Consider the following 27,365-nt stretch of genomic DNA (forward strand, 5'->3'; position numbering starts at 1 on the left):
AGTGTAGACTAGTGTGCAACAACATGGCATCGCGGTCTTAAACCGGTCTCGGCAGTGCAGATCTTGTTTCTTTAGGGTTTGGAGGGCTTCTGTCTTTTTATTTCGTCGAACTTTCCGGCACAGGAGAAGACAAAGAGAAGCAAGCATCTGTCATTGTCGTCATTGTGATCATTTCAGTCACTGACACAGGATGTGTTCCATTCGTAGACAAGATCCTAGCTGCTGATTACATCTATCGGCTCCTGCTGCTGCTGCTGAAGTCAGAACATGATAAAGAACTTGATAAAGACATGCGTGGAAGAAGATCAACTGACATTCGGGTTATAGTGCTTGCAATTACTCCAGGGAAATATCTGTGATTTGTACTCTCTCTTTTCTTCTTTCTCCCTTCTTTTCTCACTCTCCTTCCATTTTTACCCCCCAGCCCCACCCCACCTTTCATCAGTTAATAGTACAACATTTCCAGCCATGCCATCCAAGCAAGAGCCGCCTTCAGCATCACAGATGACGACACCAGAAGCAAAGCCACCAGAAGAAAAGCCACCAGAAGAAAAGCCCCCAAAGCAGCAAAAGAAGTATGTACCCGAGAAACCATCCAAAGTGATCTTAAGACACCTGAAAAATCGGCAGGTGGTAGTGAAGGTGGGAAAGTTGTTCTTAGCAATCGGCCACCGAGGTCGTCTAGTGCTTGGGTAAGTTGACCTGTCAGGTAAGCAGTCGTATTGTCACGTGACACTAGCGAACTTCGTACAGAAAGGTGTTAGCATCACACAACAATGACGTAGGAAGATGCTCAGCTTTGGGGTTTGGTGGGAGTGAGAAAACTCCTTGCTGACAGTAAACGACGTTCGCACTCGCACATCACGAAAATAAAGGAGATTGCATGACTGCAGCCATGCAGACACACTCGAGTACACGGTGGTAGCATCACAGCACATGCTGCTTTCACTCCTTTCAGTGTTAAACGACAATTAGTAAAACTTCAGAACATAAAATTCATCCGATTACTGCAATCACAAGAAATTATGTAACATTTAGAATAAGATAAACTTTATAATCATATTAATTAGATTTAAGATTTGCAAATCAGTGTATCCAAAAGAAAAGTTTTTTAACACCTCCAATGATGGAAAGATAAAAGGACAGGACTTTTATATTAACTCTGAAACAAGAATTAGGCTTAGATTAAATGCCATTGTGTGTTCAGTGTAGCCTATTCGAGGGGTCTGCTCGCCATTTCCCTCAAAACTTTCTTCATTTGCAGGCGAACTGGTCCGTGCATGGTTCCGTCTGTGTCCACAGATTGCGACGATCCCTTGGCGCCTGCATGCTCCTCCATCAAGCTCCCAGACGCCAGCACCTTCACACCCTTCATCTTCATCGCCGAGGAGAGCGCCACGTTTATGAGCAGAAAGGACGGCAATGTGGAGACCAGTTTGCTGGTCAGGCTAATCCTGCCTTCTGGCGAAAATGAAACAATGTTGGGTGCACGCTACCAACCCATGGTTGGCCCCGTCGTCACCTTTGACTCTGACAAGTCCGGCTCCCGCTGGAAGCTGACCGCCATTGGCCTCGACAAGTTCGTGATGGAGTCGGTGCAGTTCAAGAACACTTGTCTGGAAGCCCGAAAGTACAGATTGAACCTGCGGGTGATGACGAGTCGTGACTGGGATCGCATCCACCACGGCGTGTGGGACGAGGATGCGACGTGCACCATCATGACCAAACCCGACTTCGCGGTCAAAGAGGTCGGCGTCGTGGTCCGCTAGCCACGCTACTGTGCGCCTTTGACCCTAGAAACACAGAGAAACGAAGCCTTCTTCCCGTCTTCACGTGTAAATCAAGATAATAAATTCACCGATATGGTCAAAGAAACTACAACAACAAAAAATAATGAATTTTTTTTTCTTTCTAAACCAGCATTACTTCAGTAACGTAAAATGTAATCCCGTGTAATCCAAGCAAAAATCAGCGGCGATTTCTTTAATAAAATGTATGTTATCTGTGTTCGTCACAGCATTTCACTGACTGTAAGACAAAGTTCTGACAAAGATCGCACAATCACCACACAAAGCTAGTTTCAAAAGTGAACTGCGTGTTTTTGGTGCCAAGTCCGCAATACGTGTTGGTCAACACCGGGTGAGCAAAAATACTTGCTCACTTCGTGAAAAACAAATTACAGGAGACAAAACAGGACTGAACCAACAAAGATCAACACTAGGAACCTAAAAAAGAACAATAATCAAATATTGAATATTGAAGAGTATAAATCTATTTAATAAACATTTAGTTAACACTAAAATTTTATTAAATTTCATAATTGCGCCATTTCCTGCACGTATGCAACCGATGTCTTCAAAATGTCATCGCAAACTCAATATACGTTAAGAAACAGATGGAATTTCCACTTCTAGCAGTCTGAACTACGAAGTGGAGAAAGAGAAACCGCTACACACTGTTGTAAACACACTCGAACTTAAACCTTTACTGACAAAACCATCTCCGCATCATGAAAAAAATATAAAAATATTATTAGACAACACTATTAATGCAAGTAGAGGTTACTCTGAACACAACAGACAAGAGACCTGTCAGCTAATTTTCTCTTTAGTTTGCTTTCAACAGTGGCTGTGTTTTGCGGAAGGTTTGTATTTTGAAGATGAGAGGAGTTGTCGACCCAAAGAACACAAGCACTTAGTTGTTCCGTAACTATTGTGTAACCGATGGAAGAGTCTGATATACATCGCTTACGTGTTCGTCTTTTACTTTATCTCGCTGATAGGATTGCGGTTTTTTGGTGATGTTACACGAGACAATGCTTTTTCCAATGGTTTCCTCATTTTTAACTGATGACAGGTAAAAGTAAAATAAACGAGGGCCCAAAACAACCGAGACGATGTTAAACTACAAGAAGGTGACATTAGTGAAGATCGCGAGCATCGTCTCCGAGGCGCATTTCGCTTTTGTTTTCCATTGAAAGAAAATTATTATGCTGTGGGATCCTCATAAAAATTTCAGCGAAACGAAAATCTTTTAATGTCTATTCAACTCGTGCGTCTGTCTCCCGTTTCTGTCTATTTATTCTTTTTGTTTGTGTGCGTGCTTGCGTGTGTGTGTGTGTGTGTATTACAACTAAGTATCAGGGTTGTCGGTAACGGTTATCCCACACACTATCACTGCTAATAACCGACTCGATATCAAACATATAAATTATTATAATTAAAGACATGGTTTTATCTGGTGTAAACGTAACTTCATCTTTCAACAGAAAAGGGCAGAATGTAAAAGGAAAGACCAGGAGGAATAAATGAACAGAAAAAGTCAACTTGTGCATGCTTCCGTTTCCAGTGTGATTTACTTGTAAGGGGGGGGGGGGTGAACTGGTGTTTTACGCCGTGTCAGCAACTGAGGCTATATCACGGAAGGCAGCCAGCCCTGTAAACAGATGCCACGTGCAGAGAAAGAACAGCGTGCCTGAGACGAGAACTGAACTCAGGGCAGCCAACCTTCACTGTACTAAGCAAAACAAGTGCTAGTTACAGATAAGGATGATGTGTGTCAGGGAAATGTCTTATTTCGCTTGTAAGCGTAGTTCGCGGTGTGTACGAGTGTGTGTGTGTGTGTACCGCGTGAGAATAAAAGAGAAAAAAGAGTCTAATTCGTAAACCCCGTGCAGGAGCATAAGATAACTGATGACACGTGACACTAGTAACGACAGCTCACCTCCAGGTGTTTCGCTCAGTGAACAGTGTGTGACATTCCCAACGCAGGCGCCGAGACGGTTGGTCCTACCTGTACAGGTGTAAATACAGACAGGGGAGTCTGTGCATTTAGTGCCATGCCGAGTAAAGGTAAACAAATATGTTTATATTGTTCTGAATTCTAAATTCTGATTTCACAGTAAAAGCATTGTTAAATTGTTTCAAGAGAAAAATCTTAACGTTCAGTAAGAAATCACGTGATGAGTTTAACTCAGGGAGACTAATAGTAGCAGTGAATGATAGTCTAATTAGTAATTAAGTTGCAGGAACTCATGTGGAGGAACAGTTAAGGAGGACCTGCTGAAATGGATCCCTAACTACAGGAGGGCCTGAGAGCCTTCTACCTACACCGGACCTACCCAGGGGTGACTACAACCGAGGCAGGGCTGGGTAGCTCGAACCGATCCGGGTAGCCCTGGAGTTGCTTCCTTTGTCGGTCGCGGAGGAATCGAGCATCCTGTCGACGTTTCCACGAATGTCCTGGCCAAAGAGTCTGGAAGTGTCGACCAGCATTTGTGTTTCCATGCAAATATGTGCAGTGGTGTGTTAGTGTAGTTGCTAGTGTGACAGCGAATCTGCCTGGTAGTGAGTGGGTGGAGGAGGAGGAGGGGGAATTTGTGTTTTACGCCGAGCCAGCAACAAAGACTATACCACGGCAAGGCAGCCAGCCCTGTAAACAGATGTCACTTTGCAGAGAAAGAACAGCATGCCCGAGACGAGAGCTGAACCCAGGATAGTCAAGCTTCAGTGTATTGGTGACAGGCGTTAACCGTTACGCCACCGGACCGCCATTGGGTGGAGGAGGAGCATTCCTAGCGCTGAGGTTCGTGAGAGGATCCTACATCTGGATGGCAGATGGCAGATGACGGAATTGTAAGTGTTATCTTCGACTTATTCTTATTTTTCAGTGTGACGACTGTGATTGTCCGTGACAAGTGGTGACCCCGGGGTGATTGTGGGGCTGTCTGTCTTGTAAACAGTTGTTGTGTGGAAGGATTGTCCTTTGAGGAGTCACGTGGTTTTTCTGTTGATGTTTATGGTTAATTTTCACGTTTTATTCCCCGTCTCCAGCTCCAGGGGTCTACGGGTCTGTAAAGTTCTACCTGTAGTAAGGGCATAGCCTCTGTCTCTACTGTAGTTTGTCTTTCTTTCCCTGCTACCTTCACCTTACCCCTGAGTGTGGTGTTTATTGGAGGAAGTTTGGTAGTGTATGAGCTTGTGATTATCTCCCCATTAGGTTCTCTATTCTATTGTTTTAAGAAAAAAATTTTTGGTTGTTCAACCTATATTGAACTTTAAATCTTGATGATTGTAGTGTTCACATTATTATTACATTTAAAGATTCTGATTGCTGTTTGTTTGCTCGTTAGGATTGCTGATGTGTTTATTGCATCTCTAGAGAGGAATTGCCATTGTGGGCTTGTTTGTGTTTATTAAGATTAGGATTTGAGATGTGTGTACACCCACTGCTTTGATTGATGATTAAGTATAGTTGTTTACCGAATAGCCTTGATTGAACTAGGGCTTACACCTTGAAGTGTTTACAACTGTGTTTGACTTAGGGATTTTATTCCTTCTTTCATTTTGCGAATCATTGTGAAGGCGCGTTTTGATGTTGTGATTACATTTCTATCCCGACTGTATTCGTGAGATAATTTTAGCTGATTTTATTTTATTTATTGTATTTTATTGATTTTATTTGCTATCTGTGTACAGCATGGATCCCCCACTAGTATTTGATGTGATCTCATGTAAGACAGAAGGCGAAATGATAAGATTAGAAGGTAAAGCTGTGAGTAGACACATAATGTAGAGTGGCGGTCGTTATGATAGAAATGTGGAAGGGGGGAGGGGGTGTTGGCCTCGTCACCCCAGCGGCCCCCAGCTTAGGAGAGTTTTCGAGGAAGAATATTGAAGGAAGTTTCAAGAAAGATTATTCAAGGAAGTGTAGATATGTGTGTTAGTTAGTGTGAACCTCCCTGGACAGAATCCGAACCGTAAGTGAGAATGTCGGGAAGTATTAAAATAACAGTTGTCTAAGTAAACTGAATGACGGAGAAGTTAAAAGTTACCTATGACATTGACATTGCTAAGCTGCTCATGTGTTGATGTGTTGGTGATGGTCATGTTGATGATGAGTGTTCATGATGTACATTGATGAATTTGTTGATAATGTTTGTTAATGATGTTTGTTTATATTTCTTAATGATGATGTTTGTTGATGATGATGATGTCTGTTAAGGATGATGATGATTGATTATCTTTGTTGTTGTTGTAGATGATGATGATTGATTATCTTGGATGATGATGATTGATTATCTTTGTTGTTGATGATGACGATTATGATGATCGACCATCCTTGTTGATGATGAAGATGAGTGATTCTTGTTGATGATACAGCGAAGAGCGAAGAGCGAAGAGCGAAGAGCCAAGAGCCAAGAGCCAAGAGCCAAGAGCCAAGAGCCAAGAGCGAAGAGCGAAGAGCGAAGAGCGAAGAGCGAAGAGCGAAGAGCGAAGAGCGAAGAGCGAAGAGCGAAGAGCCAAGAGCCAAGAGCCAAGAGCCAAGAGCCAAGAGCAAGAGCCAAGAGAGAGCCAAGAGCCAAGAGCCAAGAGCCAAGAGCCAAGAGCCAAGAGCCAAGAGCCAAGAGCCAAGAGCCAAGAGCCAAGAGCCAAGAGCCAAGAGCCAAGAGCCAAGAGCCAAGAGCCAAGAGCCAAGAGCCAAGAGCCAAGAGCCAAGAGCAGAGCCAAGAGCCAAGAGCCAAGAGCCAAGAGCCAAGAGCCAAGAGCCAAGAGCCAAGAGCCAAGAGCCAAGAGCCAAGAGCCAAGAGCCAAGAGCAAGAGCCAAGAGCCAAGAGCCAAGAGCCAAGAGCCAGAGCCAAGAGCCAAGAGCCAAGAGCAAGAGCCAAGAGCCAAGAGAAGAGCAAGAGCCAAGAGCCAAGAGCAAGAGCCAAGAGCCAAGAGCCAAGAGCCAAGAGAAGAGCCAGAAGAGCGAGCAAGAGCAAGAGCGAAGAGCGAAGAGCGAAGAGCGAAGAGCGAAGAGCGAAGAGAGCGAAGAGCGAAGAGCAAGAGCCGAAGAGCAAGAGCAAGAGCAAGAGCCGAAGAGCCGAAGAGCGAAGAGCGAAGAGCGAAGAGCCGAAGAGCGAAGAGCAAGAGCCAAGAGCCAAGAGCCAAGAGCCAAGAGCCAAGAGCCAAGAGCCAAGAGCCAAGAGCCAAGAGCCAAGAGCCAAGAGCCAAGAGCCAAGAGCCAAGAGCAAGAGCCAAGAGCCAAGAGCCAAGAGCCAAGAGCCAAGAGCCAAGAGCCAAGAGCCAAGAGCCAAGAGCCAAGAGCCAAGAGCCAAGAGCCAAGAGCCAAGAGCCAAGAGCCAAGAGCCAAGAGCCAAGAGCCAAGAGCCAAGAGCCAAGAGCCAAGAGCCAAGAGCCAAGAGCCAAGAGCCAAGAGCCAAGAGCCAAGAGCCAAGAGCCAAGAGCCAAGAGCCAAGAGCCAAGAGCCAAGAGCCAAGAGCCAAGAGCCAAGAGCCAAGAGCCAAGAGCCAAGAGCCAAGAGCCAAGAGCCAAGAGCCAAAGAGCCAAGAGCCAAGAGCCAAGAGCCAAGAGCCAAAGAGCCAAGAGCCAAGAGCCAAGAGCCAAGAGCCAAGAGCCAAGAGCCAAGAGCCAAGAGCCAAGAGCCAAGAGCCAAGAGCCAAGAGCCAAGAGCCAAGAGCCAAGAGCCAAGAGCCAAGAGCCAAGAGCCAAGAGCCAAGAGCCAAGAGCCAAGAGCCAAGAGCCAAGAGCCAAGAGCCAAGAGCCAAGAGCCAAGAGCCAAGAGCCAAGAGCCAAGAGCCAAGAGCAAGAGCCAAGAGCCAAGAGCCAAGAGCCAAGAGCAAGAGCCAAGAGCCAAGAGCCAAGAGCCAAGAGCCAAGAGCCAAGAGCCAAGAGCCAAGAGCCAAGAGCCAAGAGCCAAGAGCAAGAGCCAGAGCCAAGAGCCAAGAGCCAAGAGCCAAGAGCCAAGAGCAAGAGCCAAGAGCCAAGAGCCAAGAGCCAAGAGCCAAGAGCCAAGAGCCAAGAGCCAAGAGCCAAGAGCAAGAGCCAAGAGCCAAGAGCCAAGAGCCAAGAGCCAAGAGCCAAGAGCCAAGAGCCAAGAGCCAAGAGCCAAGAGCCAAGAGCCAAGAGCAAGAGCCAAGCCAAGAGCCAAGAGCCAAGAGCCAAGAGCCAGAGCCAAGAGCCAAGAGCCAAGAGCCAAGAGCCAAGAGCCAAGAGCCAAGAGCCAAGAGCCAAGAGCCAAGAGCCAAGAGCCAAGAGCCAAGAGCCAAGAGCCAAGAGCCAAGAGCCAAGAAGCCAAGAGCCAAGAGCCAAGAGCCAAGAGCCAAGAGCCAAGAGCCAAGAGCCAAGAGCCAAGAGCCAAGAGCAAGAGCCAAGAGCCAAGAGCCAAGAGCCAAGAGCAAGAGCCAAGAGCCAAGAGCCAAGAGCCAAGAGCCAAGAGCCAAGAGCCAAGAGCCAAGAGCCAAGAGCCAAGAGCCAAGAGCCAAGAGCCAAGAGCAAGAGCCAAGAGCCAAGAGCCAAGAGCCAAGAGCCAAGAGCCAAGAGCCAAGAGCCAAGAGCCAAGAGCCAAGAGCCAAGAGCCAAGAGCAAGAGCCAAGAGCCAAGAGCCAAGAGCCAAGAGCCAAGAGCCAAGAGCCAAGAGCCAAGAGCCAAGAGCCAAGAGCCAAGAGCCAAGAGCCAAGAGCCAAGAAGCCAAGAGCCAAGAGCCAAGAGCCAAGAGCCAAGAGCCAAGAGCCAAGAGCCAAGAGCCAAGAGCCAAGAGCCAAGAGCCAAGAGCAAGAGCCAAGAGCCAAGAGCCAAGAGCCAAGAGCCAAGAGCCAAGAGCAAGAGCCAAGAGCCAAGAGCCAAGAGCCAAGAGCCAAGAGCCAAGAGCCAAGAGCCAAGAGCCAAGAGCCAAGAGCCAAGAGCCAAGAGCCAAGAGCCAAGAGCCAAGAGCCAAGAGCCAAGAGCCAAGAGCCAAGAGCCAAGAGCCAAGAGCCAAGAGCCAAGAGCCAAGAGCCAAGAGCCAAGAGCCAAGAGCCAAGAGCCAAGAGCCAAGAGCCAAGAGCCAAGAGCCAAGAGCCAAGAGCCAAGAGCCAAGAGCCAAGAGCCAAGAGCCAAGAGCCAAGAGCCAAGAGCCAAGAGCCAAGAGCCAAGAGCCAAGAGCCAAGAGCCAAGAGCCAAGAGCCAAGAGCAAGAGCCAAGAGCAAGAGCCAAGAGCCAAGAGCCAAGAGCCAAGAGCCAAGACCAAGAGCCAAGAGCCAAGAGCCAAGAGCCAAGAGCCAAGAGCCAAGAGCCAAGAGCCAAGAGCCAAGAGCCAAGAGCCAAGAGCCAAGAGCCAAGAGCCAAGAGCCAAGAGCCAAGAGCCAAGAGCCAAGAGCAAGAGCCAAGAGCCAAGAGCCAAGAGCCAAGAGCCAAGAGCCAAGAGCCAAGAGCCAAGAGCCAAGAGCCAAGAGCCAAGAGCCAAGAGCCAAGAGCCAAGAGCCAAGAGCCAAGAGCCAAGAGCAAGAGCCAAGAGCCAAGAGCCAAGAGCCAAGAGCCAAGAGCCAAGAGCCAAGAGCCAAGAGCCAAGAGCCAAGAGCCAAGAGCCAAGAGCCAAAGCCCAAGAGCCAAGAGCCAAGAGCCAAGAGCCAAGAGCCAAGAGCCAAGAGCCAAGAGCCAAGAGCCAAGAGCCAAGAGCCAAGAGCCAAGAGCCAAGAGCCAAGAGCCAAGAGCCAAGAGCCAAGAGCCAAGAGCCAAGAGCCAAGAGCAAGAGCCAAGAGCCAAGAGCCAAGAGCCAAGAGCCAAGAGCAAGAGCCAAGAGCAAGAGCCAAGAGCCAAGAGCCAAGAGCCAAGAGCCAAGAGCCAAGAGCCAAGAGCCAGAGCCAAGCCAAGAGCCAAGAGCCAAGAGCCAAGAGCCAAGAGCCAAGAGCCAAGAGCCAAGAGCCAAGAGCCAAGAGCCAAGAGCCAAAGCCAAGAGCCAAGAGCCAAGAGCCAAGAGCCAAGAGCCAAGAGCCAAGAGCCAAGAGCCAAGAGCCAAGAGCAAGAGCCAAGAGCCAAGAGCCAAGAGCCAAGAGCCAAGAGCCAAGAGCCAAGAGCCAAGAGCCAAGAGCCAAGAGCCAAGAGCCAAGAGCCAAGAGCCAAGAGCCAAGAGCAAGAGCCAAGAGCCAAGAGCCAAGAGCCAAGAGCCAAGAGCCAAGAGCCAAGAGCCAAGAGCCAAGAGCCAAGAGCAAGAGCCAAGAGCCAAGAGCCAAGAGCCAAGAGCCAAGAGCCAAGAGCCAAGAGCCAAGAGCCAAGAGCCAAGAGCCAAGAGCCAAGAGCAAGAGCCCAAGAGCCAAGAGCCAAGAGCCAAGAGCCAAGAGCCAAGAGCCAAGAGCCAGAGCCAAGAGCCAAGAGCCAAGAGCCAAGAGCCAAGAGCCAAGAGCCAAGAGCCAAGAGCAAGAGCCAAGAGCCAAGAGCCAAGAGCCAAGAGCCAAGAGCCAAGAGCCAAGAGCCAAGAGCCAAGAGCCAAGAGCAAGAGCCAAGAGCCAAGAGCCAAGAGCCAAGAGCCAAGAGCCAAGAGCCAAGAGCAAGAGCCAAGAGCCAAGAGCCAAGAGCCAAGAGCCAAGAGCCAAGAGCCAAGAGCCAAGAGCAAGAGCCAAGAGCCAAGAGCCAAGAGCCAAGAGCCAAGAGCAAGAGCCAAGAGCCAAGAGCCAAGAGCCAAGAGCAAGAGCCAAGAGCCAAGAGAGCAGAGCCAAGAGCCAAGAGCCAAGAGCAAGAGCCAAGAGCCAAGAGCCAAGAGCCAAGAGCCAAGAGCCAAGAGCCAAGAGCCAAGAGCCAAGAGCAAGAGCCAAGAGCCAAGAGCCAAGAGCCAAGAGCCAAGAGCCAAAGCCAAGAGCAAGAGCCAAGAGCCAAGAGCCAAGAGCCAAGAGCCAAGAGCCAAGAGCCAAGAGCCAAGAGCCAAGAGCCAAGAAGCCAAGAGCCAAGAGCCAAGAGCAAGAGCAAGCCAAAGAGCCAAGACCAAAGCCAAGAGCCAAGAGCCAAGAGCCAAGAGCCAAGAGCCAAGAGCCAAGAGCCAAGAGCCAAAGCAAAGCCAAGAGCCAAAGAGCCAAGAGCAAGAGCAAGAGCCAAGAGCCAAGAGCCAAGAGCCAAGAGCCAAGAGCCAAGAGCCAAGAGCCAAGAGCCAAGAGCAAGAGCCAAGAGCCAAGAGCCAAGAGCCAAGAGCCAAGAGCCAAGAGCCAGCAGAGCCAAGAGCCCAAGAGCCAAGAGCCAAGAGCCAAGAGCCCAAGAGCCAAGAGCCAAGAGCCAAGAGCCAAGAGCCAAGAGCCAAGAGCCAAGAGCCAAGAGCCAAGAGCAAGAGCCAAGAGCCAGAGCCAAGAGCCAAGAGCCAAGAGCCAAGAGCCAAGAGCCAAGAGCAAGAGCCAAGAGCAAGAGAGCCAAGAGCCAGAGCCAAGAGCCAAGAGCAAGAGCCAAGAGCCAAGAGCCAGAAGCCAAGAGCCAAAGCAAGCCAAGAGCCAAGAGCCAAGAGCCAAGAGCCAAGAGCAGCAAGGCCAAGAGCCAAGAGCAAGAGCAGAGCAAGAGCAAGAGCCAAGAGCAAAGAGCCAAGAGCCAAAGCAAAGTCAAAGCCAAGAGCAAGAGCCAAGAGCCAGGCCAAGACCAGCAGAGCAAGAGCCAGAGCAAGAGCCAAGAGCCAAGAGCCAAGAGCCAAGAGCAAGAGCCAGCAGAGCCAAAGAGCCAAAGAGCCAAGAGCCAAGAGCCAAGAGCCAAGAGCCAAGAGCCAAGAGCCAAGAGCCAAGAGCCAAGAGCCAAGAGCCAAGAGCAAGAGGCCAAGAGCAAGAGCCAAGAGCAAGAGCAGAGCCAAGAGCCAAGAGCCAAGAGCAAGAGCCAAGAGCCAAAGACCAAAGAGCCAAGAGCCAAGAGCCAAGAGCCAAGACTTAGCCAAGAGCCCAAGAGCCAAAGAGCCAAGAGCCAAGAGCCAAGAGCCAAGAGCCAAGAGCAAGAGCAAACAAGAGCCAAGAGCCAAGAGCCAAGAGCCAAGAGCCAAGAAGAGCAAGAGCAGAGCCAAGAGCCAAGAGCCAAGAGCAAGAGCAGAGCCAAGCCAAAGGCCAAGAGCCAAAGAGCGCAAGCCAAGAGCAAGAGCAAGAGCCAAGAGCCAAGAGCCAAGAGCAAGAAGCAAGAGCCAAGAAGCCAAGAGCCAGAGCAAGAGCCAAGACCAAGAGCCAAAGAGAGCCAAAGAGCCAAGAGCCAAGAGACCCAAGAGCAAGAAGCCAAAGCCAAGAGCAAGAGCCAAGCCAAAGAGCAAGAGCAAGAGCCAAGATCAAGAGCCAAAAGAGCAAGAGCCAAGAGCAAGAGCCAAGAGCAAGGCAAGAGCCAAGGAGCAAGAGGCCAAGAGCCAAGGAGCCAACGACCACTGATGCCAAGATGCCCAGAGCCAGAATGCCGAAGACCGCTGCAGATGCAAGATGCCGCAGAGCCAAAGCATGCCGAAAGAGTGCCAAGGAGCCCCGCGGTGGAGGGTGCATGCCCGAATCCCCGACCCTGCCATTCCATGCCAGGAGCGGCTCTGCCCGGCGCTGAGGGGTGCACATGCCGAATCCCCGACCCGCCATTCCATGCCACGGCGTGCTCGCCCGGCGGCTGTGAGGGGGTGCCATCCGAATCCCCGACCCTGCCATTCCATGCCAGGGCCGGTGCTCTGTGCCGGCGTGGAGGAGGTGCCATGCCGAATCCCCACCCTACCATTCCATGCCAGGGCGGTCTCTGGCCGGCGGTGGAGGGGGTGCCATGCCCGCATCCCGACCCTGCCATTCCATTGCCAGGCGTGCTCTGGCCGGCGGTGAGGTGGGTGCCATGCCCGAATCCCCGACCCTGCCATTCCATGCCAGGCGTGCTCTGCCGCGGTGCGAGGGGTGCCATGCCCGAATCCCCGACCCTGCCATCCATGCCAGGGCGGTCTCTGGCCCGCGGTGGAGGGGGTGCCATCCCGAATCCCGACCTGCCATTCATGCCAGGCGTGCTTGGCCCGGCGGTGGGGGGGTGCATGGCCCGAATCCCCGACCTGCATTCCATGCCGGGCGTGCTCTGGCCCGGCGGTGGAGGGGTGCCATGCCGAATCCCGCCCTGCCATTCCATGCCAGGCCGGTGCTCTGGCCCGGCGGTGGAGGGGGTGCCCATGCCGAATCCCCGACCTTGCCATCCATGCCGAGGCGGTGCTTCTGGCCGGCGGTGGGAGGGGGTGCCTGCCCGAATCCCCACCCTGCCATTCCATGCCAGGGCGGTGACTCTGGCCGGCCGGCTGCAGGAGCGTGCCATGCCCGATCCCCGACCCTGCCATTTCCATTGCAGGGCGGTGCTCTAGGCCCGCGGTGGATGGGGTGCTGCCCGAATCCCGACCTAGCCATTCCATGCCGGGCAGGTGCTCTGGCCGAGCGGGGGAGGGGTTGCCATGCCCGAATCCCTACCCTGCCATTCCATGCCGGCGGCGGTGCTCTGGCCGGCGTGGAGGGGTGCCATGCCGAATCCCCGACCCTGCCATAGTCATGCCGGGCCGTGCTCTAGGCCGGCGCGTGGAGGAGGTGCCATGCCGAATCCCGACCCTGCCATTCCATGCAGGCGGTGCTCTGGCCCGGCGGGGGGGGTTGCCATGCCCGATGCCCGCCCTGCCATTCCTGCCAGGCGGTGCTCTGCCGGCGATGGAGGAGGTGCCTGCCCGAATCCCGACCCGCCATTCCCTGCAGGCGGTTTTGCTCTGGCCCGCGGTGGAGGTGCCATGCCGAATCCCCGACCCTGCCATTCCATGCCAGGGCGCGTTGCTCTGGCCCGGCGGTGGAGGGGTGGCCATGCCCGAATCCCCGACATCCTGCCATTCCCAGCCCAGGCGCGGTGCTCTGGCCGGCGGTGTGAGGGGTGCCATCCCGAATCCCGACCTGCCATTCCATGCCAGCGGCGGTGTCTGCCCGGCGGTGCTGGAGGGGGTGCCATGCCACCGAACCCCGACCCTGCCATCCATTTTTTTATGCCCCCAGGCGCGCTGCTCTGGCCGCCAGGTGGAGGGTGCCCCCCACCCCAATTGACACCGAAAAATCCCCGACCTGCCATTCATGCCGCGCGGTGCTTGGCCCGGGCTAGCACGAGAGGGTGGTGCCATGCCGAATCCCCGACCATGCCATCCATGCCAGGCGGTGCTCTGAGGCCCGGCGCGTGGAGGGTGCCATGCCCGACATCCCGACCCTGCGCATTCCATGCCAGCGGTGCTTCTGGCCCGCGGTGAGAGGGAAGGGTGCCCGAATTCCCCGGACCCTGCCATTCCTTGCCGGGCGTGTCTGGCCCGGCGGTGGAGGGTGCATGCCCGAATCCCCGACCCTGCCATTCCTGCAGGGCGTTCTTCTGCGCTGGCCGGTGGAGTGGGCCATGCCGAATCCCCGACCCTGCCATTCCATGCCAGGCGTGGGCCCGGCAGGTGGAGGGGTGCCAGCCCCGAATCCCCGACCCTGCCATTCCATGCCAGGGCGGTCTTCTGGCCCCGGTGGGAAGGGGGTGCCATGCCGAATTCCCGACCCTGCCATTCCATGCCAGGCGGTGCTCTGCCCGGCGGTGCGAGGGGTGCCATGCCCGAATCCCCGACCTGCATTCCATGCCAGGCGGTGCTCTGCCCGGCGTGGAGGAGTGCCATGCCGATCCCCGACCCTGCCATTCCATGCCAGGCGTGCTCTGGCCCGGCGGTGGAGGGGGCCATGCCCGAATCCCCGACCCTGCATTTCCATGCCAGGGCGGTGCTCTGCCGGCGGTGGAGGGGGGGTGCCATGCCGAATCCCGACCCTGCCAATTCCATGCCAGGGCGGTGCTCTGGCCGGCGTGGCATCAGGGGGGTGCATGCCGAACCCCGACCCTGCCATTCCATGCCAGGGGTGCATCTGGCCGGCGGTATGGATGGGGTGCCATGCACCGAATCCCCGACCCTGCCATTCCATGCCAGAGGCGGTGCGCTGCCCGGCCGGGTGGAGGGGGTTGCGCATGCCCGAATCCGACCTGCCATTCCATGCCAGGGTGGTGCTCTGGCCCGCGTGGAGGGGGTGACCATGCCCGGAATCCCCGACCCTGCCATCCCATGCCACAGGGCGGTGCTCTGGCACCGCGTGCGGGAGGGAGGTGCCATGCCCGAATCCCCGACCCTGCCATTTCCATGCCAGGCCGGATGCTCTGGCCGGCGCGTGGAGGCGTGCATGCCCGAATCCCCGACCCTGCCATTGCCAGGGCCTGACCCGCGATTGAGGGTCCACCCGAAATCCCCGACCTCCATTCCATCAGTGCGTCTCTGGCCCAGTGAGTCCACCCGATCCCGACCCTGCCATTCCATGCCAGTCTTCTCTCCCCAGGGCCATCCCAATCCCGACCCTCCATTCATCCAGTTCGGTCTCTGGGCGATGGAGGGTGCCATGCCCGAATCCCCGACCCTGCCATTCCATGCCAGGGCGGCTCTGCCCGCGTGGAGGGGGTGCCATGTCCGAATCCCCGACCCTGGCATTCCATGCCAGGGCGGTGCTCTGCAGGCGGCCAATCCCCGGCCAACATCCAGCCCGTGCTCGGGGTGCCATGCCGAATGCCCCGACCCTGCCATTCCATGCCAGGGCGGTGCTCTGGCCCGGCGGTGGAGGGGGTGCCATGCCGAATCCCGAATCCCGACCCCCATTCCATGCCAGGCGGTCTCGTTTATGGCCGGGGGGCCATGCCCGAACCCCGACCCTGCCAATTCCATGCCAGCGTGCTCTGGCCCGGCGGTGGAGGGGGTGCCATTCCCCGACCCTATGCCAATGCCAGGGCGGTGCTCTCCCCGACCTGCCATGCCCGAAATCACCCCGACCCCCCCCGGTTCCCATGCCATTCCATGCCAGGGCGGACCCTCCCTTCCATCCAGGCGGCTCTGGCCCGGCGGTGGAGGGGTGCCATGCCCGAATCCCCGACCCTGCCATTCCATGCCAGGGCGGTGGCGAATCCCCGTGCTCTGCCCGCGGTGGCGCCGCGGGAGGGGGTGCCATGCCCGAATCCCCGACCCTGCCATTCATCTTCTCTCTGTTGTGTGTGGTTTGTATAAGTAGAACTGAAAAACCAGTTCATCCTTTTACAATCATTGCTAATGACCAATTAAAAAGAACAGAATAATACCTCCTCGAATAAGCTGAAAAGTGCTATTGACAGGCACTTGTGGTTTTTCGCTTTCTAATTGTTTATTAAACTGTCAACAGCAAGCAAAAGTTCATTCTTATTATTTTCATTTCTTTTTAAAGTGTGTCTATGTATTTTTAAATTGTTGTATTACATCATCATTTGTCTGTTAGTGGTAGGATTTTAAAACTCTTCCTCGGAGTCAGTTTCAGTATTTCAGTAAAGATTAGATGTCTGTCGACAAGACTATACACAGCTAGTACATGATTTCTAGGGTTTTAGTGAAAGGCTTGACAGAAAATGGATCATATTAGAGAACGAAAACATCCCAAAGCAAAGAACCAAAACAAAAAAACAAAAAAAAAATGAAATACCCTAGTTTTGAACACACCACATGTCAATCCCAAGACTTTGTTTGGAACCACTAGGCTACAGACATGTAGCTCACGATGTAATGTCTCTAATGTAACCTACTTGTAGTAAACATTGTCTCCATTGGTTGGCCGCCTCGTTTATGTTACCTTTTCCTGTCATCTTAAAGGAAGCAGAGCTTAATAGTTTGTGCGCGTGTGCATGAAGTCGTTTTTATCTGCAGCGGCACGTGCAGACAGGACCAATTCCAGTGTGCGATGGATCGAACTTGCATCCCCGCTTTCCTGGGAATGTGATGGAGATAATGACTGTGATGACAGAGCGATGAGCAGCATTGTGGTTAGTGTTTATCCATATTGAGCTGTAAAAAGTATATGCCCTTCTTTTTCCTTTTCTCGTCCATCTCTATATTTCTTTTCTCTGTTTCTCTCTGTTTTTGCCATTCTCCGGAGACTTTCCGAATGGAAGAAAAACTCAGTAAAATCCTATCAAAGTTTCGTGTGGATTATATTTAGCGATATTTGCTCGCAGACAGTACAATAACAAAACTCATGATGAGTTTGATCTTCTGCTAAAAAATGGTAATTTATTTTTCATTAAGACCTTTGCTTTATTTTACAAAACAGAAATCAATACACTAAAAAGAAAATTATTAGGAATACTAAGATACCGTTTGCTGGTGCGCCGTGTGCATGAAATCACCTATTCACCTGCAGATACCACGTGCAGAGAGAATCAGTTCCCAGTGTGCTGATGGGTCAAAGTGCATCCCTGCTGGCTTTGAGTGCGATGGCGCAATCAACTGCGACGACAGAAGCGATGAAGACGACGTGGGGTGCTTATAGCATGATGTCACGGGACTGAAAGGTTTCTCCCTGTCTTCTTTTCTCTCTTCTTGTCTGTCCGTCCACGTTCTGTCTATCTGTATCTTCCTTATATCTTTTCTTTCCTTATTTCTGCCGTTAGTGTGAGTGCCATAGGGTGTGACTAACCTCGCGATCAAATTCCGATGTGACAACGACGATGGACTGCGGCGATTTTTATTTTTTTGTTGTTATGAAATCGGTTGTTGTAAGTAGCACGTGACTCACAAATTATCCAGGTGCACTTCTGAAGGGATGTCTTCATCTGCTTGATGAGTGATGCTTAAGTGCTTGTTGTTATATTAATTAAAATCAGGGTTAGGGTTAGGGTTAAGAGTTAGGGTTAGGGTTAGGGTTAGGTTAGCCATCAGCCATCAGCCATCAGCCAGAGGTGAAGCTAGGCCGACTCCCCACCCCGGTCTTCCAGGCCTGTGGTGGTGCTCTTGCCCAGTGGTGAAGCTAGGTCTTCCAGCCCCTCGCCGCGTGGACAGGGCTGGGCCATCGTGGGACTGGCTTCATTGAGACCTTTACAAAAACAAAAAAAAAACAGCTGCCGGGACACAGACCAGACCATCTGACTTGTCTTGACTGTTGCAAGTAGTTTATCCACTATGAACAAAAAGACAAAGGAAAACCGGAAACTAGAGTGTATGTTGTTTACCGGAAGTACACTTTGAACTCATGGCGATCGCCGAGCTCTTGAGTGTCTTCTGCGCACAGGAAGAAGACCTTGTTGTCGCGGGTGGCCATGACCGTCGTTAGGAACCCCTCGTCCGTGGACTGGTACAACCAAGTGAACTTCTTCTTCTTCTTCGTCGTTCACTCAAATGGACACGCCTGCCTCCTGCACAAATGATGCTGTGCGCCGCAGGTCCCTCAGGCTGCCGTGTAGCTTCCTCAATACTGGCGTCTCATCAGTCCAAATGCGGTGCCTGAGTTCTTCGTGCATGAACCAAGTGAACGAATAATCATTAGAGGGTGGGGCGGGATCCATTGTCTTTGTTAACCGCGGCTCACCATCATCACCATCAGCACCAACCGTGAGGTAAAGATTGATAAAGCGTACCCACACACATACTCGGATCATTACTTTAACTACAGCCATTCGCTACCTGGCTGGCACGTGACTAGCAGTTATTTTAACTTTCCACTACCCATCAACCCCATTTTATGTCTTCCTGCTCGTAAAACTACCGAAGGAAGAGAAGCCACGAAGTCATAATTCCGATTTACTATAAAGGTGTAACGCCGGGAGCAATAAACAACGAAACTATTGTACCCGCACCAGTACAGGCCCCACTAGAATTTTTACGGAGGGCGTTCTTCGTTCCTCGTTTAACGTATTTTTGCCCGTCAATTCCTATCTCAGCTTCTTATTCCAACCCGTTTGGATGCGCGCGTACCGTATACAATGCATAATTGCGATACCAATACAAGCTTTTGGTTTGTCTCTTGAAAGAAGTAGGAATACGGGTAGGCTTTTAAAATATTGCCACGTTTTAAAGCTAGTGATGCCATAGTTAACTTTGAAATAACCCTGATGGCATCTCCACTGAATAAAATCATTGTGTCTGCACTCAGAAGCAAGACGATGTCAAAGGTGAATTAATCTCGCGTTGCTGACCAGTTGACAACAACGCAGTACTTTCATTGTTCATTTGCCACACATATTTTATTTTTGTTGTGGGAAAAGGGGAAACCATTCACTTCTTAATTTATTGAAGAACCTACCCCACTCTCTCCAGCCCAGTCTGAGTGATTTGAGTTCTTGCAATAAAGATGTTGTATAACAACGAGTCTGCTTTGTGATGTCATGCGAAATGTGAGCACTTACTCCCCCTAAATGCAGGTGTCACTTGGCAAGATGGTGTGGCCAAGTGTAGAAGCCAAAGACAAGTGACTGTGGACAGATAACGGCCCGAATCAACAACGACCGCTCTCTATCGGCCATCTCCATGGGGGAACAGCTGGAGTCCATCCTTCTTAGAGAAGGAACATCCATTGGTAAACGAGATGTCCGCACGTGACACCAGTCGCCAAGGGGAAAAACTGCACCCATGAGCACGAAGCCGATACCATTGGGACATTGTAAAACTGGCAGGCTAGGACAGGGTTGGGGGGAATCAGATGGTTAGGTTCTGGAAGGACCGCCATGACGAATTAACAGGCTCTGATACAGTAAGTGGGAAGAAGCCCAACATTGAGTATACTTTGGGACTCCTTGCGCGTAGAGAGGAGAACGGAATCGTCACGTGATTTCCGGCAGACTAGTCGCCATTCACATCTCCCCACTCCCACGTCCCCATTGTCCAAGTTCACGCTCCGACATCCACGCACGACGACAAAGAATCACAATACCGAAGTATTAGGAAATTCTCACAAGAGCGATCAACTGTTTACATTTACTCTCCAACAGAAATTGTTTACTAACACCATTGAGAAATCCCTGCGGATACGATGTTAACTGGAGACAGGAAAGAAATGAAAACATTATTCATGACATATTTACGGCTTTCCCTCTTAAGGTATTGACTCAAACGGGTGAACCTGCTTAATATCATCGGTGTGTCAGTATATCTGTACCTGAACACCATGGTGGGACAGAAAGTTCTGACAGACATAGAGACATAGAGACAGACATAGAGCTGTAAGTTGTGCACATTTGCAGCCGTGGACCCTACAACCGTCACAGAGAGCTTTCAGACTGCTACAGATGGATGTGTTTGACAAGCGAGAACACTGACACCTAAGAAAAGGAAGGACTGTAGCCCCTCGTTCTCATCCACCTTCCGATCCCCTCCCTTTTTTTTTCTACATTCAACTCTCTCGTCCCACTGCTTTCCGACAGCGACTGTTAAACCATTGACAACCAGTATTTTCCCTCCACCCGCGCAGCTGTCGGGTACTACAGGCGGTCTCAACTCCAAATAAAACGCCGTTGTTTTTAAGTGAACCTCAGGGAGCGAAGCCTGAGTAAAAGTTCGCACACAGGTATGGAGGGGGCCAGGTAGGTGTGCGTTGTGACTCGTGTACACCAAGGTAAGGTCTGACCTGGGAAGCGACAGCCTCAGGTCCTGATTTTCGTGAGTGGTCCTCGCGGGTACGGTCGTCAGGTAGGAAAAACTTTTATTCACCTCTCTCTCCTTCTCTTGTCAATTTCTTGTCGCTGCTTTCGCTCCGTGGGTACAGTTCTCAACCTAACCTGTTATATGACTACAGACCTAGATTGTAGGAGTCAGCCCTGCTTCAACTTTTAGTAAATTGAACTTGATATCAACCGATCAAATAATGTGTTGAGAGGGTGGAGGGGATGGGGTGTGACGATTATTATTACTATAATTACATCTAATGTGAAGACGGTCTTCGGTCTACAAAACACGCGCGCGACATATACTCGCCTGTACAAAAAAGTAAAAATTAAAACCAACTGCACCAGCAACATCAGGGGTGTGTGACGCCAAAAAATCAGAAGTGCGCTGTGGTCCCATTATTAGGCTGAAGAATTTTCTCTTTCAAATTCGCCCCAGCAAGTCCCCCATTCCCTCCGTTCCCCTCACACTGCACGTGGTGGTACGTTCATCGAGCGAAGGTCTCGACCTCACACACCACAACCACAACCTCTGCCGCACCGCTGCTTGACCTTGCCCTTTGCTGACTGACATTAGTGGATAACAAACTATCATTACTGGTTTTACAGGGATAATATGACTATTATTAAATGGGTTACTGTACAACTATTATTAACGCGGCGTCGGGATAACGAATATGATTTACTGGCGTTCATGTTCACCATAATTATTATTGCTGCTTCCTGCTTGACCTCCCTGTCCAGACTACCAATCTTACTTATCGCTGACATCCATGGTTCATGGGTACACTGCTGCGTTCGTCTGCCTCCTCCGTCACTGCTGCTGCCCCGCCATACTGTCTTTGTTCACGGAAATACATCAATCTCACCCTCAATCCCTGAGTTAAATTTAGAGAGATCCATATCACCCAGGCTCAAGAGCCACCGTTTCTGGTACCTTGCGCAATATTGTACCCGGTACTGGGGAGCTGCATTACCTATAGCCAGTAAAAGCAGAACTGGAGGCAAGGCGCCGGTAGCCTTGGTGGACATCGCCATTGATACCCAGGGTGCAACGGGCGCCAACTGGAGCGTGAATAAAACCCTCGGGACAGATAGCTCGGCTCAATGAGCTCCTGCCAAGCCACCTGAACTGTAAACGTTTTTAATTTTTTACATGCGCTTCAGACACTGGCTTATCTCCCATTTGAGTGAAACTGAATACATCCATACGGGGGATGCTGAATACGTAGGTTGATTTCTATTAGTAAGGAGAGTCGGGTGGTGCGTTGAATTTCTAAGAAAGTGTGGTGTGTATCATATCCATGGCGGTCGTGAGATTGTTTGTCCACTAATTTTCTTCTTTTCTGCCTCTCTGTTTCTCTCCACATCTACTATCCTTGTCCAGGGTAATCCAATAGCTCAGTAGGATAAACTTAAAGATCTTAGTTGTGATGGCATTCATATCTCGTCTCAGACAGCCTATTTATCTTGGTCCCTGTGGCCATCGGGGGGCGGGGACGCAGCGGTAAGGTGAGCTCGTATGTACTTTGACATATGAGGTTGTCACAGGCGACAGAATGTTCTTGCCAAACAACCAGATAAACCCACCAACCAATCCTTTATCTTTACTTCCTCTCTTCATCAAACCTCACCATCATCACCACCCCTAAGCGCACACTTCTACCTCAACACTCCTCCCCCACGTCGTCGTGTTTTCTTCTTTCTTCTCACAGACCCCGGTCTGCACAAGCTCATTCATGAGATTTTCGGTGTGACAAGCTTGCTGTCTTTTTTTGTGTCAAGCTATGGAGACATTCATACATTCTCAGCTGATATAATGAAACAGGAGCGGAGCATGTCTTTTCCTGCGTGCTTTTTTTTCAAATCACCGTGTTGCTGTAACAGCCAATCACACATTTTTCACCTCTCGAATTATCTTCTGCTCATTGCAACTTTTAAAACCAGTTGACCTGAACAATTTATTCGCATGTCTTCAAACGCTCACTACAGAGAACGAGTATTTAATGATGTTCAAGCAATGGATGTGAGGGCTCACAGAAAAAGCGCGATGTGAGTCGGGTGAAATGGCGTAGCGGTGGCCATGAATGGTTGTGGGTAGTGTTGCCATGAACATAGAGATTTTCATGAGTTTCAAGCATCATTTTGCTACTTTTTCTGCTTGATTGTTGGGTTGGTTGTTGTTTTTTGTTTTTTTTTTATCATGTGGTTTTTTAAAATCATAGTATGAGTCCTACAGAGGTGTTCATTGACCGGGGTCATTTCCCCACACGAGAGATTACATTCCCCTAGGCGAGTACCAGAGACCCCGCTGGCGCATTGCGCTCGCCAGATCAGATACAACGATGATCGCTTTAGGCGCCTCCGTGCAATAAACTGATCTGTTTTGCGGATCTGTGCACCATTTGAGAATGGCATTACACAACCTGCACTGTGAGCTGCTGCATCTAGAATAGAGAGAAGATTCTTATAGTGGGGCATCCAATGTGGATCCGTGCGGAGGTCTTTTGTCATCGATAGCAATACGTGAAACAGCCCTTTACATATCTTCAACCCGTGTCAGATCAGATTGAAGCGGACTTTATTTTGATAGTTAACTTATTTGTCTAAGTTGCCAGTTTAAATCGAGCGAACAGATTATCCACAAATATTGGTTGAAGTGACTGTACCAAAACTGTCAGCACCTCAGCGAAACGAGGAACCTTGCTGTGAATGGGTACATGGTACGTGGCCGGGTACACTCATTGGGAAACTACGTCCTCAGTCGGTTTGTCGGGGTGCGGAGGACATTTTTCAAAGGTAGAACATGTCAAGGGGTCGTGATAAAGCAGTTGCGTAGGCGGAGCCTGAAGCCATTCGTGATGGTCCTTCTAGGTTCTAACGTCTTTCCCCGTTTTCTGAGCCTCTTTCACTTAAAGGCTTCTTTGCTAACACTCATTCCCCGAGAAAAAACAAATAATAATCCGTCACCACTTAGATGGATGCTTTATCTTTCTTTTTTTTTTTTTTGGTGATACGTGGGTTTTCTGAGACCATCTGTCTTTCGACTTGCATTATCGGTTTCGCATAGAAATTATTAAAATTCTGTAGTTATAGAATAATCTTTTCCTCTCTTCATCTGTTTTTACTTCATTTACTATCTTGAGTCCCACATTGTGATTGTTGCGTGGTTAGGGAACAGTTTATGAAATGAATCAGCTTCCCATCTTACAATCTGTGTCTAGGGGAGCTGAGTCACCTTTAACCTCGAGTGTTGACCTGACCTGCTTTCTAACGATGTGTTGCACAGTATTGCCCGCTCGCTTTATGGAGAAAGGTTCTCTTGTTCCTTTGCTGAGTCACTCGTAATCTTTTAACTGGACTGACTGCCAGACCTGTTGGTTCTATCTCCACTCCCATGCTCTTATACTTCACTGCCAGGCTCCAAGCTTATTGCAATCATGAGTCATGAGTCAAAGCCAAGCTCTGGATTTTTCATTACTGTTGTACACTATACACATTTACAACGGCGTGAGTTCAGGCAACCTCATTTCAAAGATTATCTGCTCTGAGGACGAGTAGCTGCTTTGAACAACCTTTCTGTTTGTGTGTGGTAAACTTGTGTTATCCACAAAAATCAGGACTTTAAAATGTTATGAGGTATTTTGAGGGTTGTCCGCTAAAGGTTCTCGAAAATAAAATAATCACTCGAGAACGTTTAAATGAGATTGTTTCCTTAACATCAGTTTGCAGCAGTCTTCTTTTCATGTTGTCTATGTATGGTAGGTCGTTTTTATTCACTCTTGATCTTTACACAATGGACAACTGATCTGAAGGGATATGCCTTGCTGTAATTAATTGCGAAGTTTTGAAACCGTATCTTCCTCAAGTGGACGTCTTTTCTAGATGTCTATAATTAATGTACACAGCTATCCAGAATTACTATCTCCAAGGTACTAGAGAGCTGATGACGGTTATCTCCTCAGATCACCTCCCTTCCGTCTTCCCCTACCCGAGGGGGTTCCATGTGCTGACGACCTTTCTCACGACGTATGATTTTCCCCCTCCTCTTCGCTCTCAATGCACCATTTCTCTTTGGCGGTTATGTCCCTTCGCCTGCTTGCACAAAGGAATGTGGAGGAATTTCATTACGCTAGTACAGATGTACCGAGCTTCAAGGTGTGAATCCCAGGTAACGTAGCGGGATGTATCCGAGCGCGACGACAATAAGTAGAGGGGAGAAGATATAAAAAAAAAATACACGATAATATTCATTTTCAAGAGCTTTAGAGTTTAAATTCAAGCAAACTTTTGTTTCTTGTTTATTAGCGTGTGGTCTCTTTACGTTGGGAGGTTGTAGGGGCGGGAAGGTAGTCTGGGAAAGGTCTCTAGGTGGTAATCCTTGGGGGTGTCCCCTAATTGTTGTTAGATAGGCTTTCTGTTTGCAAACTCTCGAAAATTCTTCAACTTTGAGGCTATACATTCTGTTTTCGAATGAAGATCACAAAATTCCTTTCACTACTCTGTTGGATCTTGCAGGTCCTATTGAATAGTCTTTCTGAAATGTAAGGTCTGGTGACAAGATTAACTTCGAGGATCTTTCTTCACCTCACCCTGAAGTGAACCTGGTAGCACATACTACCTATTCTATCCCTATTCCTTCTCTTATAACATCTGAAAACTAATCCTTGCTTTCAGTAATCTCTCTCGGGTTGTCACAGAACAAATCGTGGGAACTTGGAAGTTCTTTCACTGCGCCCATTCAATTGTTTCCCCCCATCATTCCTAGCCCTCTGTTACAATTGGACAACAGGATTCGCACCACTCATGTGATCTCAGTGTCGTGTTAGTCATTGAACAGAGGCATGCACAGTCAGTGAAGCATGTTCGCTTCTCAAGACAAAACACTGGTACTCAATCCAGTCGTGTCTCCATGGTCTGATCAGCTTTTCCTCCTGAATGCTGATTGATGACGCCTGGAGTCTTTTTTGTCAAGATTGTGGAAAAGACGGAGAATTTCATTATTGACAACTGGATATATTAGGTAGGGTGCTCTCTCATCCACATTGACTGCTAGGTCTGTCTAGGTGCATGCGAAGGAAAATTTTCAACCATCAGCAGGCCGCGACGAGCTCGTACTCGAGCGTCAGTCAATCGACGGTTGAGCACTTCCCTACTATTGTCCATAATCCAACGTCTACCCACCGCCAGTTTAGGACCTCGATCAGGGTACAATATCCTCTCACCACCTATCATCATAGTCAGTAGCCTGGCTCGTGTTTCCGCCCTGACGTCTGGCGCTCTAAAAGACATATTCACAAAGACCACAAAAAAAAATTTTCTCGAAGACCCACAGACAGAGACGGTTCAACACACATAGGCAGGTTCAGTAGACAACTAGGTGACACTTATCCCGCGGAGTCTTTCACCGTACAGAGATCAGGAAAATTCTATTCAATCAGATCTGAATAAGGACCGTCTAGAATTCAAATTGTCTTTAGTATCTATCTCGTTGAATCAGTATCTGTTTCAATACCTGTGCTCGACCACACATTAGCGGCGTGTCTAATAGTTAACAACTAGGTGAGATTATCTGATCTATGCGTTATTGATACCAGTCTCGTTACGGGTGGGCATGGCGCGAGATACACGCAAATCGTCTGCTTCACATTGCCGGATGAGCCAAGGGTCTCAACCGAGACAAAATAACGTAGTCTTGTCAACTATTCTCTTTTTACTGTAGTAACCTGTTACTGACCTTTGACCACGAACACTGTTGGCGCATTTCAGCGTTGTTACACGTTGGGAAAGGCTAACAAAAAGTCAATTATCCAGGTAAATAAGCCATATTGTATTAATTAATATTCTATATTTCTATCGTTTTAGCTCATCAATTTTCGTGCACGAGCGTCACGATAGACCGACAAGGTTTGTATCATAAAAGTCTTCAATAGTATAATATACTGAGGATCAGTTTTTAATGTCTCTTGAAACGAATTCAGTTTCTTGAGGTGCAACCTTTTTCCCAGGTTGTTGTTTGCCCTCGCTACCCCTAGTAGAAGTCCCAGGAAAATATTCTATCATATCGCCTAGTCGATCACGTAGGTGGTCCTATGCACCATAAGTAAGAAAATTCCCTCCAGTGAATGCTAAGATCTACCGTCTGAAGTGGCCTTCTTTGAATGTTCAAAAGCTTCGCCATTTGTGTTCTTGTGTGCGGTCGGTCGGTGTGTTCGGTTGTGAAAACTCCGTTACTATAATTGGAGCTGAATGGAAATTGGCGAGCATGACGGCAATAAAAGACAAACTAGGAGGGAGCTGACAAAGAAGGACAAACGAAATTATGCATTCTGGGAGCCTCCACTATATGATGACTGCGAATAAACAGGGGTCACCTACAAAAATAGCAATGTGTTATTAAATATTCGGAAGGGGTCGGTGACATCCAATGGTAAATTTCGGGACTTTTTTTGAAAACTGGATGTTTCAGATATCGAGGTTGTGCGTACTCCATGTGGACTGACTTTCCCGATCATTACGGCTGCATTCAAGGTTCAGTACTAGTGACGTACCGGCAAGAAGCACTAAAACCTCTTTCTTAGTCGTTGGCTGTTCGTTATGTGTTTGAGTTATTACAATGGAGAGCTGAGATAAAACACAAACAAAATTAACACATCCTAAATAATGTGGAAGTTTCTCCTCGAAGCGCAACAATGATTGATAAAAATATTATATTAACAGTGGAGGACTGACTGTTAGGATTTAGCATGGCAACCCCCGTTAGCGTAGCGTGCACCTGAACGTTGTTCTTTTCCTTTTTTGAGGATTTAGAATGTGAAGAAATCCGAGTTTAACATCCTGCTTGCATGATTCTCTATCCGCGCTGACTTTGCCATTGTTCCTCCTGAATACCACTCCCCACGATGTGACAACAATCGGAGTTTAGGTGAGTAGGGTATTTAGTAGGTCTGCAAGGAGTCACACCCCCGCCTCCGTTTTTCTCCCTTTGTACCCAGCAATGTCCCCGTCGTATGTGTTAGGAAATTTAAAACCATCTACGAAATGGGCTGGCCCGGGTACCAACCTCTCCGGATCTCAGTGCAGTCCTTAGGAAATTATTCGAAAGATTTATGTATTATTGGGATGTATTGGTCGGATAGTGTATTTGACGAACTAGTGAAAGTG

At 49.7% G+C, this 27,365-nt stretch overlaps 1 protein-coding gene across 3 annotated transcripts in view; it reads left to right on the forward strand.

Moving 5' to 3' along the window:
• Nucleotides 1-27,365, forward strand: part of LOC112560617 — a 39,844-nt gene continuing 12,479 nt past the window's right edge. Inside the window, exons 1-2 of one of the 3 annotated variants that reach the window (XM_025232554.1) lie at nt 1-692; nt 1,265-2,003. In XM_025232554.1, coding sequence (XP_025088339.1) covers nt 469-692; nt 1,265-1,769 — 729 coding nt within the window. In that variant the 5' untranslated portion in view covers nt 1-468 and the 3' untranslated portion in view covers nt 1,770-2,003. Of the gene's footprint in view, nt 693-1,264; nt 2,004-27,365 lie in introns of those variants that run through there. The other 2 variants (XM_025232556.1, XM_025232555.1) reach the window with 2 other exon arrangements.

The sequence above is a fragment of the Pomacea canaliculata genome, linkage group LG3 (genome assembly GCF_003073045.1).
Source record: "Pomacea canaliculata isolate SZHN2017 linkage group LG3, ASM307304v1, whole genome shotgun sequence".
Classification (NCBI taxonomy): Eukaryota; Metazoa; Mollusca; class Gastropoda; order Architaenioglossa; family Ampullariidae; genus Pomacea; species Pomacea canaliculata.